Consider the following 15391-nt stretch of genomic DNA (forward strand, 5'->3'; position numbering starts at 1 on the left):
CAACATACCTCATCTTCCAGCAGTGGAGGTAGATGGTCCATTTCATAGTAAGCATCTCTCCACGGAGTCGCCATGCCAGCAACTTAGTTGAGCGCAGTGGAGGGATTATTGCCGGTGTTGTGCACAACACCGGCCGCAGTCATGTCGATCCCCCAGGAAGCAGCGCCGAGCCTCCGATGTGGTCCAGCAGCCTCAGTCGATGGTGTCCACTAGGGTCCAGATTAGAACCGCCGACTGAGAGGAAGAAGAACGCTCAGGACTGTTTGCTAATGTAGCTTTTTCTCCTCATTTTACTGCAGTCACGCTAGCTTCCAGTTCGGAACACTAGAACGACATGCAGGAAGGAAACCCACCTGGTGTGATTTCAAAATAAAACAATATTGTATGTTGATAAAAAAAAAAAAAAAAAAGAAAGAAAGAAAAAAGGCTCATTCAAAGAAAAAACATATATGATGATAGGTCCATAAAATTTGATATAGCTCTTTTTTAACGCTGCAACAATTCGGGTGGGATTTCAGAATAAAAGCCCAATTAGCTATGGCCTAATTGGAAACAATTAAATAAGTAAATACACTTTAAAATGTAATTTATCAATTAATTCATTCAATAATTCATAATATCATGAAATAGTAATGTAAATAATTAATTAAATCGTGAAATAATTAATGATATAGTGAAATTATATATTAAATACATTTTTAATTTAACATTAAATACATTAAGAACACTATGTATTAAATTCCAATTATATTGAATTAATGATGCAGTTGAGTGATTATTTAAATATCCGTAATATCGCTAAAATTCGCTCCATTTTGTCCACTAAAGACGCCGAGATCATTATCCATGCGTTTGTTACGTCTCGTCTCGATTACTGTAACGTATTATTTTCAGGTCTCCCCATGTCTAGCATTAAAAGATTACAGTTGGTACAAAATGCGGCTGATAGACTTTTGACAAGAACAAGAATGTTTGATCACATTACGCCTGTACTGGCTCACCTGCACTGGCTTCCTGTGCACTTAAGATGTGACTTTAAGGTTTTACTACTTACGTATAAAATACTACACAGTCTTGCTCCAGCCTATCTTGCCGATTGTATTGTACCATATGTCTCTGGCAGGAAATCTGCGTTCAAAGGACTCCGGCTTATTAGTGATTCCCAGAGTCTGCGGGCTATAGAGCGTTTTCCGTTCGGGCTTCAGTACTCTGGAATGCCCTCCCAGTAACAGTTCGAGATGCCACCTCAGTAGAAGCATTTAAGTCTCACCTTAAAACTCATTTGTATACTCTAGCCTTTAAATAGACCCCTTTTTAGACCAGTTGATCTGACGTTGCTTTTATTTTTCTCCTCTGTCCCACTCTCCCTTGTGGAGGGGGTCCGGTCTGGTAGCCATGGATGGACCGCTCATCCAGAGTCGGGACCCAGGATGGACCGCTTGCCTGTGTATCGACTGGGGACATCTCTGCACTGCTGATCCGCCTCCGCTTGGGGTGGTTTCCTGGTGGCTCCACTATGGACGGGACTCTCGCTACTGTGCTGGATCCACTTTGGACTAGACTCTCACGGTTGTATTGGATACACTATGGCTTGAACTTTCACAGTATTATGTTAGACCCACTCGATATCCATTGCTTTCGGTCCCCTAAGGGCGGGGTGGGGTGGGAGGGGACGACGACTTAAAGTGCCAATGATGATTGTCACACACACACTAGGTGCAGTGAAAGTACCCTCTGCATTTGACCCAGCCCCACAGGGGAGCAGTGAGCAGCAGCGGTGGCCCCGCCCGGGAATCATTTGGTGATTCAACCCCCAATTCCAATCCTTGATTTTGAGTGCCAAGCAGTTAAATAGATTATTCGATTAGAAACGAGCGTCGAATTATACTATGTTGGTTTAATTAATCGTTTAATTACTTTAACCAATTTTTTTAATGGAATGCTAAAGAGCCAAAAATCCTATCTCTAGCTTTTCATCTGTTCTTCCAACCCCCTACACCTTTATCACAGTTTGATAGCAGCTTCTTGCAGTACCATTTATAGTTATCATTCATAGTGCGACTAACTGGAAACATGTTTAATATTAAGCATTGCAAAGGGAAAAGGATGTTCCATGCACATGTACTTTAAACTTTTCCATGGTGGAAACTGCCTTGTTTGAGTTAAACTAGTAGTGAGCAAACTGACGGACAACCTGGTGGCGCTCAAGGAGATAAGTTTGAGATTAGTCTGTTTGCCAATCTTGAGACTTTGTCAGATTGGCAAACAGCCCATTCTTATCTTGCAAATAGTTAGTCCTGTAACACAACAAAAAACACAAGCAGATGAGAAATATACCCACCACCACAGAAAGTACAGGTAAACAAGGCAGATTTGGGAGCAGTCTCATTTTAAACACCATTTTTATACAAGATATTTAACGGGAAAATGCACTTTCTTGGGAATTTTTCCTATCGTTCACAATTATGGGAGACAAGCAAACGTCTTTTATTCTTTACAATTTTAAAAATGATGAAAAACTCTTGAAAGATGCGGCTAATGGGATTCACTGTTGTAGCCTTCAAAACCCTCTAAAACTTCAAAACCCTCCAGCAACGTTTTATACACACACTGCAAGTCTATATATAATGTAGTAACAGACACGCACATAACAATATGCAATATGTTCAATATTTACCCTGTTTTGATCATTTCCGGGACTGATTTCTTCCGAGCATTGATTTCCATAGCAGCACACGTTTGACAACATGTGTGTGCCTACTTCCAGAAACAAACACGAGTGTGTTTTCTAATCATAGTAGACTTGCTAACAAACAACAAAGATGACTATTTTTGGACAAATGAGGATTTACAACCTTATACTTTTGAAGCTAAATATACTGCTGCTTATAGAAGCTTGCAAAAAGGAAGAGTGAGACATTGGAGTAGAGGGAAGCCGGGAGAGTGAGCTGGAAGCGATTTTGACGCGATAAATATGGAACTTGGTGATCCCAGGATTCAGACACGGGAGACAAGGTGGAATTACAAAAAATGTAAAATTTAATTACGTAGTCGAAGGAGATATCTAAGGGCGATGGGGCAGAAGCGCACACCATGTAACATGGACAAAGTAGGTTCCTCAGTGGTCGGAAGGAGAAAAGGCCAGGGCACACTGAGCAGGGCAAAAGTCCAACAAAAGAAGCCCCTTTTCCCCAGGGAGGCTAGGAATCAAACACAAAGATGTTAAGGGATTCAGGACTAAGGAGCGACAACGGTGAAGTGAAGCAGGCGGATGCCTGACATTAACCGGCAAGCCTACATACTGGCAAGCTAATTGCAAGCAGGTGTGCCTCTAGATCCGCCCCTCGTCGATGACAAATGACTGAATACACAGGTGCAGACATAAAGGAGAAGGCAGGATAAAGATAAAACACAACACATCTTCCATTAAAGGCAGAGGTCTGTCTATCCATGTTCATAATTTTAGATTAATACACTCCTGATATTAAAAAAATATATGTTGAAATAATTTTTAATATGAAACATCCACAGAAAAAATAAGAAACATTTGCAAAAAAAAAAAAGGGAATTATATGGAGAAAAGTTCGTATAACTAATACGCTTTGTTAATACTGTACAACGTTGAGAAATCGGCTGTACTTTCTTTAAATATATAACATATGACTTCTTAGCTAGGGCAGCACGGTGGTACAGGGGTTAGTTCATGTAACAATACGAATATGCAGTACGAAGGTCCTGAGTTCAATCCCGGGCTCGGGATCTTTCTCTGTGGAGTTTGCTTCCTCAAAAAGCATTATGCCATCAACTCGCCCTGGTATATCCCTGTTACATCTTACATTATGACAAGAACACCCTTGCAACACTAGTATCAAACCAATAGACTTTAATAACAGTAAATTGAATTTAGTGTGGATGATAAAAGCATGATGTGCTTGTTGCCATGGCAATGAAAAGACATTTGCTGTTACATACTTGTGTATTTTAGGTGCTTCACTGAGAACATTACTGAAAAAAACATGGGGACATTTCAACACCTCTATCCACCCATGAAAGCCAAGCTGCAGAAATACAGTAAATTAACTCATCTTCATTTAGTTAAAGAATCTGATCAACCATACTTCATATGGTCATAAAGTACAAAGCCTAAGTAGATCATAATTCATTGGCACTTGTTAACTTTGCAATATTTTGAATCACCAAATAATTTTCCCACTGAGGTCATTTATTATTAAAATGATCTGTTTACAGGCAACTTGTCCACATAATAAATACTGTATTAATGGTACAGGCACTGTTTTAATTGTGTGAATGCCACTAGTACAATTTTAAGACTCCTAACTGTCAACCACTGTTATAAGATGTGCTTCAAGAAATAAGCATGGTGTTTAAAATGTCAGAAGGAGACATGTTAAACAACAACAATGAAGGAGAACTATGGTCTCCTGTATTCCTTTTTGCTGGTGTCCATGGTGATACGTTCAATGTTTTTCAAGAGGAGAGGAAACAGTGGGTAATTGTACTGCAGCATCCACATGCTAAGGCAGGGGTAGGGAACCTATGGCTCTAGAGCCAGATGCGGCTCTTTTGATTACTGCATCCGGCTCTCTGATAAATCTTAGCTGACATTGCTTAACACAATAAGTAATGAATAATTCCGCTGGTAATCATGATTTTAAAAATAACGTTCAAAATATAAGCCATTTTCATGCATTTTAATCCATCTATCTGTTTTCTACCGCACCTGTTCAAGAAATAACAATGTTATTAAAAATAGTTAAAGACTTTTTACACTCTAAAAATGTTGGTCTTACTTAAAAAATGCACGCATTTAGTTGTATTCAGTGTTAAAAAAATATGATATGGCGCTCACGGAAATACATTTTAAAATATTTGGCTTTCATGGCTCTCTCAGCCAAAAAGGTTCCCGACCCCTGTGCTAAGGCATGGACACAGTTAAAGCTCACTTAAGCATTATTAATAATGTTTTCATCACTTTTACCTGGTGTTACCTGTTGATGCTGAACGAAAAGCATGTATCCAATTCGACCTATTTGCTCAAGATGACCAAGAAAGTCGAGTTCTGTAAAAAAAAAAAAAAGGGGGGGCTAGTTGCATGAAATGAGTGCAATTTACGCATCACTTTACAAACAACAGCAGCAGACCTGAATTGAACCCGACCTGTTTGGATCCGATTTTAAAGCTATCCGTCACCGTCAGCGTGTGAACGTTCGGAGCTTTATATAAATACAATGTACATGTACAATGTTTACCATGCATGTACCATGTTTTAAAAAAGGAAACATAAGTAATGTGTAACCACTGCAAGCACAGGAAGAAGTCTACCCTTCTAAATTCCAAATGAGCTCAATTAATGACAATTTACATGACATTGGGCACGGCCTGACTCGTTTGGTAAAGCAGCCGTGCCAGCAACCTGAGGGTTCCTGGTTCGATCCCCGATTTCCGCCATCCTATTCAGGTCTGTTGTGTGCTTGAGCAAGACGCTTCACCCTTGCTCCTGATTGGTCGTGGTTAGGGCCTTGCAGGGCAGCTCCCGCCATCAGTGTGTGAATGTGTGTGAATGTGTGTGAATGGGTGAATGTGGAAATAGTGTCAAAGCGCTTTGAGTACCTTGAAGGTAGAAAAGCGCTATGCAAGTATAACCCATTTATCATTCCTTCCTATTGATGATTGATAATGTGGAGCTACCCAATCTACTAAAAAATATATTGTATCTTGGTCTTCTATTTGGCTCTTATCACATCCAAATGACCAGGTCAATTTGACTATATTCCCCTGTAATAGCTCAAGCAGACCGATGGTGATTTTTTTTTTCTTTTCTGTTTTCTGACGTAAAAATGTTATAAAGTTGGATACACGCAATAAAATGTGTCAAATCTTAAGGTTCATACATTTTGGCATGAGCTTGCAGGCAGTTTTGGATGCCTCTGACCATTGTGTTTTGCAGTGTTTTTTTAATAGTGGGCCATTTGTGACATCACATATTGACACACATCCTAGCAGGCACAAGACATTAAAACAACGTTGAGAACTTATTGAATTAGGTTCTGACGTTGGGCAACTCAAACCTAACGCTGAAACCACATTATTTTTGGCTACGTTTAATCAATGTTGGGTTCTGACATTGAATTTTGGTCATTTTACAACCAATATTTTACAACACAAATACATTGTTGAAACAACATGCTGTTTGACAACTTTTATTCAATGTCTGTTGTGACGTTGATTTGACTATGACATTTGGTAATTTCCCAACCAACAACGTGGACACCAACGTTGTCTGAATTTACAAATACAACTATTTGGAAACTTTTTTTTCACAGTCAGTTTTAAAGAACATATATGTATAATCAACTTTGTATCAATGTCTAATGCCTTCTGGGTGTTGCTAGAACATGCTGTCTGGAGCATCTAATGTTCTCTGCTCTGCTCTCTCTATAAAATAAATACTTCTGTTTAGTTGTCCTTGACATTTTGCATATGAGGTGGCGACTTGTCCAGGGTGTACCCCGCCTTCCGCCCGAACGCAACCGAGATAGGCTCCAGCAACCCCCACGATCCAAAAAAGGACAACCGGTAGAAAAAGGATGGGTGGATTGACATTTTACAGGTAAAATGACAGTGCCACTACAACCAATTTTCCCTCCAATGTTTCATATATGTGAGCAAACGCCAAAACTCCTTGAGCATTCAATGGCGCACATGTGAGCAACGGCAGAGGTGCACACTGTTATGCGCTTATCTTTTTATTAGATTTTTGACAGCATGGCGCAATGGAAGAGTGGCCGTGTGCAACCCGAGGGTCCCTGGTTCAATCCCCACCTAGTACCAACCTCGTCTGAGCAAGACACTTCACCCTTGCTCCTGATAGTTGCTGGTTAGCGCCTTGCATGGCAGCTCCCTCCATCAGTGTGTGAATGTGTGTGTGAATGGGTAAATGTGGAAGTAGTGTCAAAGCGCTTTGAGTACCTTGAAGGTAGAAAAGCGCTATACAAGTACAACCCATTTGTGTGCGGCCTAGATTTGCCGTGCGCAGAGGACGCGTGAGCAGTGTGCAATTGCACAGGCGCGTACCTTAGAGCAGTGGTCCCCAACCTTTTTGTATCTGCGGACCGGTCAACGCTTAATAATTTGGGTAGGGGGGGGATCCTATTTTTTTTTTTATTCTTTGTCATGAAAAAGGGACGTTTTTGTCATGAAAAAGGGAGGTTTTTGTGGTTGGTGCACTAATTGTAAGTGTATATTGTGTTTTTTATGTTGATTTAATAAAAAATAATTTTTTTTATTTTTTTTATTTTGTTTTTATTTTTAAATAAAAATGAATAAAAAATTCTTCTGCGGCCCGGTGGTTGGGGGACCACTGCCTTAGAGGGAACGTTGACTGCAACACCAACTTAGTTTGAAGAAACACAAGAAAAGGCAAAACAATTTATTATATGTTTGTCTAATTGCATGGTATGTGCACCATATCACCAACGTGCTGCAAGATAAATGCTGGCTTTATGTTATGCTCCACTGCCCGGCTCATATTCTGTTTATGTTTTCAGTTCACTTGTGTTTTCAGCACCTGTTGAGTTTGTGTCTCTCAGTTGCCATGACGGCAGATTATAGTCACCTGCCTCTGGTTAGTGTTTGGGACGCGCACCTGTTGCCCGGGCACTAATCAGAGGGCTATCTAGTTTACGCGCTGGCCTCACTCGGCCTGTTGGTCTCTTACGCTCTAAGTTAAACTCATAGTCTGCATTTTGATTCTAGCATCTTTTGGCTACCCTTTTGGTTTTCCGTGCCGAGGGCACCGCGGAGCATATTTTGTTATGCAACTATAATAAATAATGTATTCTCACCTGCAATCCGCTTCCTGACATCCCTCTGCTTCTTGAAAAGACGACCTCCGGCATCACAATGCCACGCAAGCATAACACTTTAAGGTGTACCTTAAGTTGTGACCTACGAATCTATATACTGTATATGAAGTTTATTTTTGAAAGGTACTTGAAAAAAATTAGTGGTGGTGATCATGGACGTAATTTGGGTGTGGGGTGGGAGGGCACTGCACTTTTTTAAAAAGCAGTTTTTGGCCGCTGCAATTTTTAACGTCCAAAAATAATGTCACGCTATTATAAATAAATAAATGGGTTGTACTTGTATAGCGCTTTTCTACCTTCAAGGTACTCAAAGCGCTTTGACACTATTCTCACATTTACCCATTCACACACACATTCACACACAGATGGAGGGAGCTGCCATGCAAGGCGCTAACCAGAACCAATCAGGAGCAAGGGTGAAGTGTCTTGCTCAGGACACATTGGACGTGACAAGGTTGGTACTAGGTGGGGATTGAACCAGGGACCCTCGGGTTGCGCACGGCCACTCTTCCAACTGCGCCACGCCATCCCTATAGAATGAAAACCAGAAAAACAATAGTACCAGGCAAAAAACGGCCGCTCAGGTTGAAGCCTGTCCCTTCAGATCGCCCACAAGATCGTTGGTTGGCTTTCTGGGGCTGTCTTCTTCCCAATATGACAATGACAGCACATGGACCAATCAGCAATCAAATATGAGATAAAAACGAGTTGGCCTCCGCACGGCAATAGGAATCACAAACAAGGAAGACAAATAAAAATTCCAAAAAAGAAAAGTCCAGTGCTCCACTCAAAAGGTAGTTTTCAAATCAAACCTTATATTTAAAGTGTTTTTCATACATAAAAGAAACGCAACACAACGTGTTTTACAGACCTAAAAGCAATGCCCCAATGACCCACCTCCCCCATCATCGGTCACACCCATATCCATTCATCCATCCATCCATTCTTCACACACATATTCCTAACATCCTCATTTTGATTGTAAATAATTTGCATGATTTTCTTTATTTTTTTGGTTTGGTAGGTTGAAGTGTTTCATATATTGTGATCCTGAGTTAATGTTGCTGATCCATTTGAATGTATTATTATTTATTGAGTTTATTTGTTTATGTATTAATCAAATGGTTCAAGTCGGTCAAAAAATGTTTATAGTTAAATAGGGATGTTTAAAATGTATTTCACTGCACTTAAAATGTTTCCTGTTGCAGAGTAAAACACAAAGTTGTTAAAGTTATCGGTTGTTGTAAATTCATCTTTATTTCTTTTTTGTTTCCTAATAAGTAGACTATGTTATGCAGAGGTGTACTTATATAAATGTTTTATATACAAATGGTACTAGGCGGATAGCGGGGGTGCGCCAAATGTTTTATTCTTCTTCTGGGGTGTGTAACAGAAATTAATTAAGAAGCACTGCGTTAATGGAATAAGAACACAAACTGCAGCGAACATATAAGTGGTGTCTGTTTTTCTAGCGGACATGGTTTGATACCCAGCCATGACAAACAAGGAGTACATTATTCAAAATTCTTATGCAATCTTGAAAAACTGAAGTGAAGTTTTTTTTTATTTCATTGTATTAATTTTCCTCTCTGAGCTGCCACCTTATCGTAGTAGAGGAGTTTGCGTGTCCCAAAGATCCTAGGAGCTATTTTGTCCAGGGGCTTTAAGCCCCCTGGTAGGGTCCCCCAAGGCAAACAGGTCCTAAGTGAGGGATCAGACAAAGAGCAGCTCGAAGACCTTTTATGAAGAAGACATATCGAGGACCCACCTGGGCCCCCCTCTGGAGCCAGGCCCAGAGGTGGGGCACGATGGCGAGCGCCCATGGGGCCCGGCCGGGCACAGCCCAAAGAGGCAACGTGGGTCCCCCCTCCAATGGGCTCACCACCCATAACAGGGGCCATAGAGGTCGGGTACTATGTGAGCTGGGCGGCAGCCGAAGGCAGGGCACTTGGCGGTCCGATCCTCGGCTACATAAGCTAGCTCTTGGGACGTGGAACGTCACCTCACTGGGGGGTAAGGAGCCTGAGCTAGTGCACGAAGTAGAGAAATTACGGCTGGATGTAGTCGGACTTACTTCGATGCACAGCAAGGGTTCTGGAACCACTTCTCTCGAAAGGGGCTGGACTCTCTTCCTCTCTGGCATTGCCAGCAGTGAGAGGCGACGGGCTGGGGTGGAAATTCTTGTTGCCCCCCGGTTCAAAGCCTGCACGTTGGAGTTCAACCCAGTGGACAAAAGGGTAAACTCCCTCTGCCTCCGAGTGGGGGGACCGGGTCCTGACTGTTGTTTGTGCTTACACACCAAACAATGTCTGGCAGAGTCTCCTATCAGAGAAAGTTTAAATTCCCACCTTCGGAAGAACTTTGATCATGTCACGAGGGAGGTGCTGGACATTGAGTCCGAGTGGACCATGTTCCGCACCTCTATTGTCGAGGCAGCTGATTGGAGCTGTGGCCGCAAGGTAATTGGTGCCTGTCGGGGCGGTAATCCTAGAACCTGTTGGTGGACACCAGCGGTGAGGAATGCCTTCAAGCTCAAGAAGGAGTCCTTTCGGGTTATTTTGGCTCATAGGACTCCGGAGGCAATGGACAGGTACCGACAGGCCAAGCGGTGTGCAGACGGCTTCGAAGCGATTCTGGACCACCATCCGCCGCCTCAGGAAGAGGAAGCAGGGCACTGTCAACACCGTGTATCGTGTGGATGGTGTTTTGCTGACCTCAACAACGAATGTTGTGGATAGGTGGAAGGAATACTTCGAAAACTTTCTCAATCCGACCAACACGTCTTCCTATGAAGAAGCAGTGCCTGGGGAATATGTGGTGGGCTCTCCTATTTCTTGGGCTGAGGCTGCTGAGGTAGTTAAAAAGCTCCTCGGTGGCAAGGCCCCAGGGGTGGATGAGATACGCCCGGAGTTCCTTAAGGTTCTGGATGCTGTGAGGCTGTCTTGGTTGACAAGACTCTGCAGCATCGCTTGGACATCGGGGGAGGTACCTATGGATTGGCATACCGGGGTGGTGGCCCCTCCCTTTAAGAAAAGGGACCGGAGGGTGTGTTCCAACTATCGTGGGATCACACTCCTCAGCCTTCCCGGTAAGGTCTGGCCGGGATCTTCAGCTCTCAATGGATCGGTTCGCAGCTGAGTCTGAAGCGACCGGAATGAGAATCAGCACCTCCAAGTCCGAGTCCATGGTTCTCTTCCAGAGAAGGGTGGAGTGCCATCTCCAGGTTGGGTGGAGACCCTGCCCCAAGTGGAGGAGTTCAAGTACCTAGGAGTCTCGTTCACGAGAGGGGAAAGAGTGGATCGTGAGATTGACAGGCAGATCGGTGCGGCGTCTTCAGTAATGTGGACGTTGTACCGATCCGTTGTGGTGAAGAAGGAGCTGAGCCGGAAGGCAAAGCTCTCAATTCACCGGTCGATCTACGTTCCCATCATCACCTATGGTCATGAGCTTTGGGTCATGACCGAAAGGATAAGATCACGGGTACAAGCGGCCAAAATGAGTTTCCTCCGCCATGTGGCGGGGCTCTCCCTTAGAAAATTAGTTCCCTTCGCCTTAGAGATAGGGTGAGAAGCTCTGTCATCCGGGAGGGACTCAAAGTAAAGCCGCTGCTCCTCCACATCGAGAGGAGCCAGATGAGTTGGTTCGGGCATGTGGTCAGGATTCCACCCGAACGGCTCCCTAGGGAGGTGTTTAGGGCACGTCCAACCGGTAGGAGGCCACGGGGAAGACCCAGGACACGTTGGGAAGAATATGTCTCCCGGCTGGCCTGGGAACGCCTCGGAATCTCCCTGGAAGAGCTAGACGAAGTGGCTGGGGAGAGGGAAGTCTGGGCTTCCCTACTTAGGCTGCTGTCCCCGCGAGCCGACCTCGGATAAGCGGAAGAAGATGGATGGATATTAATTTTGTTGTTTCGGACATAAAAATGTATCATATAACAGTGTCAGGAAACCAAAAACTTTGTGTTCTGAGGGAGTATTGTTGTAAAGCTTGTATTTAGCGTTGTTGTCCCATTCATATTAATACAAAATATGCATCTAATCGTAAAAAAACATGTCCTTTTCAAGGCACGCTCTCTGTAGTTCTGAAATCCAAGTTTTGTCTTTGTTATATATTTAACAGTGTACATTTTCAAAGGATGAATTCTGATACTTAGGGGATTTCATTTACAATCTGGGAGTGCCTCCACAAACAAACCGACTCAGAAAAACTGTAATACTGTATGTGTGACTGTGTAGCAAAATTTACAAAGTATATTAAATACATATTATCGATATACCCAAGTGGAGGAGTTCAAGTACCTAGGAGTCTTGTTCACGAGTGAGGGAAGAGTGGATCGTGAGATCAACAGGCGGATCGGTGCGGCGTCTTCAGTAATGCGGACGTTGTACCGGTCCGTTGTGGTGAAGAAGGAGCTGAGCCGGAAGGCAAAGCTCTCAATTTACCGGTCGATCTACGTTCCCATCCTCACCTATGGTCATGAGCTTTGGGTCATGACCGAAAGGATAAGATCACGGGTACAAGCGGCCGAAATGAGTTTCCTCCGCCGTGTGGCGGGGCTCTCCCTTAGAGATAGGGTGAGAAGCTCTGCCATCCGGGAGGAACTCAAAGTAAAGCCGCTGCTCCTTCACATCGAGAGGAGCCAGATGAGGTGGTTCGGGCATCTGGTCAGGATGCCACCCGAACGCCTCCCTAGGGAGGTGTTTAGGGCACGTCCAACCGGTAGGAGGCCACGGGGAAGACCCAGGACACGTTGGGAAGACTATGTCTCCCGGCTGGCCTGGGAACGCCTCGGGATCCCCCGGGAAGAGCTAGACGAAGTGGCTGGGGAGAGGGAAGTCTGGGTTTCCCTGCTTAGGCTGTTGCCCCCGCGACCCGACCTCGGATAAGCGGAAGATGATGGATGGATGGATGGATGGATGGATATACTCTACCACAAGGGCATGTGTTAAATGTAGATAGGAATCATTATAGGTCCCCTTTAAATAAGTGTAGCCCTTCTTATTTTCATGTAATACATTGTTTTGGTTGTAGATCGATGCTATTTGTACAAACACTATCCCACTAACCCGCTTTAAATCTACAGTAATGTGTGCTGGCAATGATATAAAGCTTGTCTGAGCGCCGGATGAGCCTTGGGCGGTAGGGAGTGAGATGCTGGCTATACTCTGTGCCTGCTCAGCAGTGATAGAGATGCTCCGTCCAGGCAAATAAACACTTTTTGTCTTGTTTTAGATTTGCTGACTGCTGATCATGGCATGCTAAGATAATAGGAAAATACTGTTTCTACAGCAGCCAGGCTATTAATTTGATCACATTCTGGCATTTCCCTCCATTGGCCTATTAGTTGAGAAAAAAGCTGGCTATTTGATCCTTGCTGGTTTAGTGGGGAAATTAAACCAGACAAGATTGTATCTTGAAATTGATTAACTGATAATATAGAAATAGTGATTTGTATTGGGGGAAAAATTTTACCAATTTCACAAATGCAGAAATTATATATATATATATATATGATATGACTTTAAGGTTTTACTACTTACGTATAAAATACTACACGGTCTAGCTCCATCCTAGCTTGCCGATTGTATTGTACCATATGTCGCGGCAAGAAATCTGCGTTCAAAAGTCTCCGGCTTATTAGTGATTCCTAAAGCCCAAAAAAAGTCTGCGGGCTATAGAGCGTTTTCCGTTCGGGCTCCAGTACTCTGGAATGCCCTCCCGGTAACAGTTCGAGATGCTACCTCAGAAGAAGCATTTATGTGTCACCTTAAAACTCATCTGTATACTCTAGCCTTTAAATAGACCTCTTTTTTAGACCAGTTGATCTGCCGCTTCTTTTCTTTTTTCTCCTATGTCCCCCCCTCCCTTGTGGAGGGGGTCCGGTCCTGGCTGAACTGGCTGTCCAGAGTCGAGACCCAGGATGAACCGCTCGTCGGGACCCAGGATGGACCGCTCGCCTGTGTATTGGTTGGGGACATCTCTACGCTGCTGATCCGCCTCCGCTTGAGATTGTTTCCTGTGGACGGGACTCTCGCTGCTGTCTTGGATCTGCTTTGAACTGAACTCTCGCGGCTGTGTTGGAGCCACTATGGATTGAACTTTCACAGTATCATGTTAGACCCGCTCGACATCCATTGCTTTCGGTCCCCTAGAGGGGGGGGGGGGGGGTTGCCCACTTCTGAGGTCCTCTCCAAGGTTTCTCATAGTCAGCATTGTCACTGGCATCCCACTGTATGTGAATTATCCCTGCCCACTGGGTGTGAGTTTTCCTTGCCCTTTTGTGGGTTCTTCCGAGGATGTCGTAGTCGTAATGGTTTGTACAGTCCTTTGAGACATTTGTGATTTAGGGCTATATAAATGAACATTGATTGATTGATTGATATGATATATATCTAGATATCTATCTATCTATATATATATATATGTGTGTATATATATATATATATATATATATATATATATATATATGTATATATATATATATATATATATATATATATATATATATACATATATATATATATATATATATATATATATATATATATATATATATATATTAGGGATGTGGGAAAAAATTGATTTGAATACGTAGTGCAATTTAAAATCGATTCTCATTTTTAAAAAATATATTTTTATTTTTATTTTATTTATTTATATATTTTTGTATTATTTTGTTTATCAATCCAACAAATCATTACACAACAATACCATAACAATGCAATCCAATTCCAAAACCAAACCTGACCCAGCAACACTCAGAACTGCAATAAACAGCAATTGAGAGGAGACACAAACACGACACAGAACAAACCAAATGTAGTGAAACAAAAATAAATATTATCAACAACAGTATCAATATTAGTTATAATTTCAGCATAGCAGTGATTAAAAATCCCTCATTGACATTATCATTAGACATTTATAAAAAATAAAAAAAGTATAATAGTGTCACAGTGGCTTACACTTGCATCACATCTCATAAGCTTGACAACACACTGTGTCCAATGTTTTTACAAAGATAAAATAAGTCATATTTTTGGTATGTTTAATAGTTAAAACGAATGGACATTATTGCAATCAGTTGATAAAACATTGTCCTTTATAATTATAAAAGCTTTTTTTTTTTAAATCTACTACTCTGCTAGCATGTCAGCAGACTGGAGTAGATCCTGCTGAAATCCTATGTATTGAATGAATACAGAATCGTTTTGAATCGGAAAAATATCGTTTTTGAATCGAGAATCGCGTTGAATCGAAAAAATCGATATATTATCGAATCGTGGGCCACCCGAAGTTTCGCAACCCTAATATATGTATATATATATAGGCCGTGCGCAACCCGAGCGTCCCTGGTTCAATTCCCACCTAGTACCAACCTCGTCACGTCCGTTGTGTCCTGAGCAAGACACTTCACCCTTGCTCCTGATGGGTGCTGGTTGGCGCCTTGCATGGCAGCTCCCTCCATCAGTGTATGAATGTGTGTGTGAATGGGTAAATTTGGA

General features: G+C 42.6%; 1 protein-coding gene across 1 annotated transcript in view; it reads right to left on the reverse strand.

The window, feature by feature from the left end:
• LOC133559773 (kinase non-catalytic C-lobe domain-containing protein 1) overlaps positions 1-334 on the reverse strand; it is a 69919-nt gene extending 69585 nt beyond the window's left edge. Inside the window, exon 1 of the mRNA XM_061911839.1 lies at positions 9-334. Coding sequence (XP_061767823.1) covers positions 9-74 — 66 coding nt within the window. The 5' untranslated portion in view covers positions 75-334. The remainder of the gene's footprint in view (positions 1-8) is intronic.
• Positions 335-15391: the final 15057 nt, after the last annotated feature.

This window comes from Nerophis ophidion, linkage group LG09 (genome assembly GCF_033978795.1).
Source record: "Nerophis ophidion isolate RoL-2023_Sa linkage group LG09, RoL_Noph_v1.0, whole genome shotgun sequence".
Taxonomy (NCBI): domain Eukaryota; kingdom Metazoa; phylum Chordata; class Actinopteri; order Syngnathiformes; family Syngnathidae; genus Nerophis; species Nerophis ophidion.